The sequence below is a fragment of the Emiliania huxleyi genome (genome assembly GCF_000372725.1).
Source record: "Emiliania huxleyi CCMP1516 unplaced genomic scaffold EMIHUscaffold_110, whole genome shotgun sequence".
Classification (NCBI taxonomy): domain Eukaryota; phylum Haptophyta; order Isochrysidales; family Noelaerhabdaceae; genus Emiliania; species Emiliania huxleyi.
The window spans coordinates 58,376-64,375 of NW_005201791.1; the positions used below are offsets into that span (position 1 = coordinate 58,376).

The window sequence follows — 6,000 nt, forward strand, 5'->3', positions numbered from 1 at the left end:
GAGCATGACGAAGGCGAACACTGCGAAGTAATTGACTGCCAGATGATCCGAATCGGCTCGTTGCTCGTTCGCAGCACCGTTGGCTCCGGTCCGCGGTTTGAGGGAGGGGCAGCCGCAGCACGAAGAGCCATGTCAAGAGAGCCGCAGCGAGTGCCAGCAAGACCAGGCGCCAGGCGCGCATCGCCCAGATGGACTGGCGGATCTGCCCAACACACCCGGCACCAAGCCCCCACAGCGCGGCAGCGGGCCACAAGGTGAGCCTGCAAAGCCCCAAGAGCAGCCAGTGCGCGACTGGGAAGACGGTGACCTGCCAGAGCGCCGGAACTAGGAGGATCCACAGAGTGCCGAACAGAACCACGTGTCTTGGGCCCGCTCCTCTTCGAGACGAGGTAAACCTAGCCAAGCAGGGGAGCGACATGGTCGAATCCAAAATCTTGGAGCACTTGGAGTGCAGTCATTAGCCTCACATCCAGGGCCGGGGAGCTCAGAAGCGCACCCAGCGGGCCGGATGATCGGGATCGGGTTGCGGGCAAGAGAGCCCTAGCCCCGGGGGTGCGCGTTCGCAGGGCAAGGGCTGTAAAGTAAACACGGGTCTCCGAGAATCCGATTTTTTTCTGCCAGCACATTGGCACTGCTCGCGGCCATCTCGCGCATTATGCTCCTCGCCACCGCTGCCACCGCGCTCAGCGTGCGCATGTCGGCCGCGCCCGCGCCGGCGAGCGCCTCTGCCTCCTCGACTTCGGGCGCCGCCGACGCGCCGCTGCTGCTGCGAGCGGCGCGAGGCGAGGTCACCGAGTCGACGCCAGTGTGGATGATGCGGCAGGCGGGCAGGCACATGCAGGTGTACCGCGACCTGGTGAAGGACTACCCGACGTTTCGCGAGCGCTCCGAGATTCCCGACGTCTCGTATGCCGTCTCGATGCAGCCGCGCGACGCCTATGGCACCGACGGAGTGATTTTGTTCTCCGACATCCTCACGCCTCTGCCTGCAATGGGCGTCGACTTTGCGATCTCCGAGGGCGGAGGGATCACGATCGACCCGATCCGCACGCGCGAGGCCTTCGCCAAGATGACCGCCGTCCCCTTCGAGCCCGAGACGAAGATCAGCTTTGTCGGCGACGTGCTCAAGGCGCGCGCCGCCTTTCTCGACCTCGCCGCCTCTCGTCCCTGCCTTCTCCTCCCCGCACCGCCCCCGCCCCCCCCCTCCCACACTCGACCCCCCGCTCTCCGCCGCCCACTCCCTTCCGCCGCCCTCTCTCGCCGCCGCCTCCCTCGCCGCCGCCCTCGCCGCCGCCGCCCTCGCCGCCGCCCTCGCCGCCGCCGCCCTCGCAGCCGCCCTCGCCACCGCCCTCGCCACCGCCCTCGCCTGACCGCGGCTTCGCCTGCGGCTGCAGCGGCTGCGCGCGACGTTGGCCGGCACCGACGCGACGGTGCTCGGGTTCGTCGGCCTCCCGTTCACGCTGGGCACGTACCTCATCGAGGGCGCCACCGGCACGAAGACAGGCTTCGCCGCGATGAGGCGCCACACCTCCCCATACCTCCCCATGCCTCCCCATACCTCCCCATACCTCCCATACCTCCCCATACCTCCCCATACCTCCCATACCTCCCCACATCGCCCCACATCGCCCCACATCGCCCCACATCGCCCCACATCTCACATCTACATCTCCCCGCATCTCACATCTACATCTCCCCGCATCTCCCCGCAGGCAGCTCCGAGAGTCCGACCCGCAACTCGTGGCCGACATGCTCAAGCTGCTCGGTCGCCCCTCCTCTCCCCTCCTCCTCCCCCGTCCTCTCCCCTCCTCTCCCCTCCTCTCCCCTCCTCCTCCCTCCTCCTCGCCGCCTCCTCGCCCTCCCGCAGCAGATTCCCCTCCCCTCGAGCGCCGCGGAGCCTCCCTGCAGGCGACCGGATCGCGCAGTACGCAATCTACCAGATCGACTCTGGCGCGCAGGTGCGGAGACACCTCCCCAGACCTCCCCAGACCTCCCCAGACCTCCCCAGACCTCCCCAGACCTCCCCAGACCTCCCCAGATTTGGGGGGCAGCTCCCCCCCCCCCCCTGTCGTACCCCCACTTGAGGGTCGGCAGCCCCCCCCACCCCCCCCCCCCCCCCTTCACTCGAGGGTCCGGCGAGGTCAGCCTAACGGAGCTCAGAGCTCTCATCATTGCAGGCAGACAGACACAGACAGACAGGCGCGGGCAGACAGAAGCGGGTGTGGCCTGCCAGGTGGTCCAAGTCTTCGACTCGTGGGCGGGCCACCTCACGCCGGACGAGTTTGACGAGTGGGCGGCCCCCTTCCAGCGGCAAGTCGTTGGCGCCATCAAGGCGGCCGCTCTCCTCCTCTCCTCTCCTCTCCGCCTTTCTGCTCCCACCACTCCTCCTCTCCTCTCTCTCCCCTCTCCCTCCTCCTCCCTCTCCTCCTCTCTCCTCCTGCCCCCTCTCCCTTTCCCCTCCTCCGTCTCCGCTCCGCTCCCCCTGCTCCTCCCTCTCCTCTCCAGCTGAGACAGGCCCACACGTGCTCCCAGGCTGCGCGGCCCGATACGCCCGTAATCATCTACATGGCCCCCGACACCCACTCCAAGGAGGGGGCGCTTATCACCAAGCTCGCGGCCTCGGGCGCAAACGTCGTCTCGGTCGACCACACCCTCCCGATCTCCGCGGCGCGCGAGCTGCTCGACGAGGCCGGCTACGAGTCGGTCGGCTTGCAGGGCAACCTCGACCCCGCCATCCTCGCCGAGGGGTCGGAGGAGGAGATCGTCGCCGCCGCGCAGGAGTGACTGCTGCTCTGAGTCTCAGCCTGCTTCCTGCGACAGCTAGCGCCACTCTTGCTGAGCTCAGCAGCGGCGTCAGCATCCGCATCATTCACTCCTATTACTCCTCCAAGTCTTCTCCCTGCTGCCCCGCGCGCAGGACATCCTCAAGAAGATGGCTGGTCGGCCGCACATCATGAACCTCGGCCACGGCATCGAGCCGACCACCCCCGAGCCGTCGGCCAACCTCTTTGTCAAGACGGTCCAGGAGTGGCGCAACTGAGGCGGGTGGCCCCAAGCTCCGCCGCCGCAGCACCACCACGCGACTCCACTTGCTTGGGCCACGCCCACGGCCACGCTCGCTGCACACGCGCGCTGTAGACTGATTCGGCCGCTTGAGACGCTGTGTGCCGCGATGCGGGAACACAAAAAGTTGCAAAAACATCTGTGGCTCCTACACAGCCATCTTAAAGCCGTACCTAAGGGTGGCTGAGCTGCTGCAGTGCAGCCATACGCAGCAAAACTGGCCCCACCGCCCCCAGGAATTCTCTATTCTGGGCCGAGCGTTTTTTTGATATCTCGGTGAGTGGGCGCCCGCCCGCCGCACCTCTGACAATCGTGATCGGTCCCGCTATGGATATGCCCAACCCACAAAATGAATACGCATCGCCTTATGCTCTGGTTTCTGGTGCGTAACCTGGTGCGTAGAGATAGCTACTTATGAAAATACATTTGTGTAACCGCCGATCCATGGCGCGCGTAGCTATGACAGGGACCGAGGCCGCGGACCCGGTGGCGGACGGGGCTGGCGCGCAAGCGCCGGCCACCGTCGTACTGCCGGGGATGCGCAGCGGACCCTGGAATCGCTCCGATCGCGCGCAACTGGAGGACGCGGTGGGTGTCGCACGGTTGTTCGGTGCGTCGTGTGTCAGGCTGATAAGGCCTGGCTACGCGACCATCGAGGTCGACCTGAAGCACGAGAAGGCCGCGGGCGACCGCGAGTCGGTGAAGGTGGCGGAGCGCTCGTACATCGAGCGCACCGCGCCGAAGAAGAAGGAGCTCACTGATGAGCAGCTTGCGGCTCGAACCGCGTCTCGCAAGGCCAAGAAGATCCGGCAGAAGGAGCGCCGGGCGAAGGAGGCTGGCGAGCGCGCCGCGAACGAGGCCGAGAACGCGGAGCGCCCGCGCGCGCAGCTGCGCGAGAACATCGAGTACGTGATGGCCGGGCTGCGGTCTGCAGCTGCGCAGGCGCGCAGCCAGGCCGGGTCCAATATAGGAGTCGAATACTCGCTGCCCCCGGAGAGGGACGACGGGTATCGACGCGGCCCCAGCAAGGTGTACGCCACAGTTCCCCAGGGGACCGTGGCGACGACGGTCGCCCCGGACTGGCTCGCGAACGAGCTGGCCGGGCGCGGCAAGATTGATGCGGCATGCCGCGACCGCATGGTCATGCACCTGATGACGGCCGCCGGCGCCTCGGCGCCGGCCGACGCCGTGTTCAGGTTCACGGCTGGCGAGGCAATGCAGACCGAGGACGACGACGAGGACGCCGACCGCTCCGAGGAGTATTCCGACGACGACGGGAGGGCGTCCGACTTGTAGCTGGCCTCACCCATATCTTACCCTCTGCCCCCCCCCTCCTGCTACCCCCCAGGCTAGATGGAGTAGTCACAGATAGCCCCACACAGCCCCTTACCCCGGGTACTACCCCTTCACCCTCGCCTCGCTGTGTTTCTGAACACGTAGACGACCACGCTGTGGGGGTTGTGTTATAGGAGTAGGAGTGGGGTGCAGGTTGCTCACCCACGGCACCGGGCCGGTGCTTGCACTTTGAATGCCGTGGGGCTCCTGCCCGTGTCCGGGCGTGGAGATGCGAGGGTCGCCCCCCCTTGCCCCACCACTTTGTGTGTGTGGAGACGTTTACCTTACCTTACCTTACCTTAGCAGATACGAAGTCCGGCACTCGCCCCGGTCCTGCTCACAGCGCATATTTTCCTTCGAAAACAGCACAGAATACTTCAATGTTGGCCCTGCCCCGCACTTACGCAGCATAATTTTACCAATTCAGGCACATCGACGACCGCGTTACGCACGACGTATCATGTATCCGCATACGTACCCCTTCCTGGCGCCACAGCCTGGAGGCGCTGACGTACTCGGAACCCCACCATCGCTCGCCTACCTTCCGCGTACGGCGACACCCCGAGACGCCACCTCGGCAACACCCCAACATCGGCAGGAAAGATTCACACCACGACGGCGCTATAACGCCGCCCCACCCAGACTGGACAGGCCTGCTCTCGGAGAGGGGGGCTAGGGGGCCAAATCCACGGCCACAACCCCCTAGAGGCAATGGAGCTGAGAGAAGGCGCTCGGCTGCAAGGGTAGCAGAGCACCACTCCTACGCCCACGCCCCCACAAAGACGGCAGAAACAGTCACACGCAATTAGTACATGGCCCAGCTCGCGCCATCGCCCACACTCGAGCTTTGCAGCGCGCGGGCTCACACTCTACTATAGGCCGCCTCGACGCCCACTTCGAGTTCTACTCAGCTAAGGGCCGCACTTGACGCTGTAAGCAGCGCGCGGCGAAGCAGTTTGGCGCTTGTGGTGAAATGTGGGAATCTAGCCCAAGGTCGGAGAGTCGTGTCATAGGAGAGGAGAGAGTGTGGAGATGTTTTGTGCGGGATCAGGCCCGAGTCCCTAGTGTCGCCGGAGCAGGTAGCTCCCTTTTTGAAAACTGAACAGTTTTTTTTAGGACAGTAGCTCAAGGCGCCCGCGCCGCACAAACACTGCACTCTGACCACCGCCCAGCACCGCCCCTGCCTTGCGCTGCCTTGCACCACCCTGCCCCGCCCTGCCCCTGCCCGCCCCGCACCGACCTTCCCAGCCCCGCCCTGCCCAGCACCGCCCTGCCCTACCCCGCCCCGCCCATCCCTGCCCTGCACCACCCTGCCCTGCTGTCTGTGATAACATGTGGAGCGAACGCCCCGGATGCTCTACTATTAAGACAGCTTTTACCTGCGTCCAGCCAATAAGGAATCTCGTTTTACAACACCATATCTCAATGTCTCGATACTACACGTACCTCTACAAGAAGCTATGTATCAACCTACCGAAATTGTTTCATTGCTCAACGTCCGAATCAGGACCACTATAAGTACTCCAGCAGCCATATTACCGGCGCTGCTGTTTAGGGTTTGAATACCCCTGGCCCTGACAAAGAAGGAAGCCATGTCTTCCA

At 64.9% G+C, this 6,000-nt stretch overlaps 2 protein-coding genes across 2 annotated transcripts; both read left to right on the top strand.

Annotated features, from left to right (window-relative positions):
- Nucleotides 1-631: 631 nt before the first annotated feature.
- Nucleotides 632-3,213, top strand: UROD1 (Uroporphyrinogen decarboxylase). Its single transcript, XM_005791696.1, has 7 exons — nucleotides 632-1,129; nucleotides 1,395-1,519; nucleotides 1,713-1,765; nucleotides 1,909-1,958; nucleotides 2,234-2,332; nucleotides 2,533-2,778; nucleotides 2,918-3,213. The coding sequence occupies exons 1-7, from the start codon at nucleotides 656-658 to the stop codon at nucleotides 3,038-3,040; spliced, it is 1,170 nt and encodes a 389-aa protein (XP_005791753.1). The 5' UTR covers nucleotides 632-655; the 3' UTR covers nucleotides 3,041-3,213.
- Nucleotides 3,214-3,507: 294 nt separating this feature from the next.
- EMIHUDRAFT_223486 (hypothetical protein) lies at nucleotides 3,508-4,359 on the top strand (the record flags this gene model as incomplete). The annotated part of the gene is made up of 1 exon (XM_005791697.1): nucleotides 3,508-4,359. One exon carries the CDS (start codon nucleotides 3,508-3,510, stop codon nucleotides 4,357-4,359), a length of 852 nt encoding a protein of 283 aa, XP_005791754.1.
- Between the last annotated feature and the right edge of the window lie 1,641 nt (nucleotides 4,360-6,000).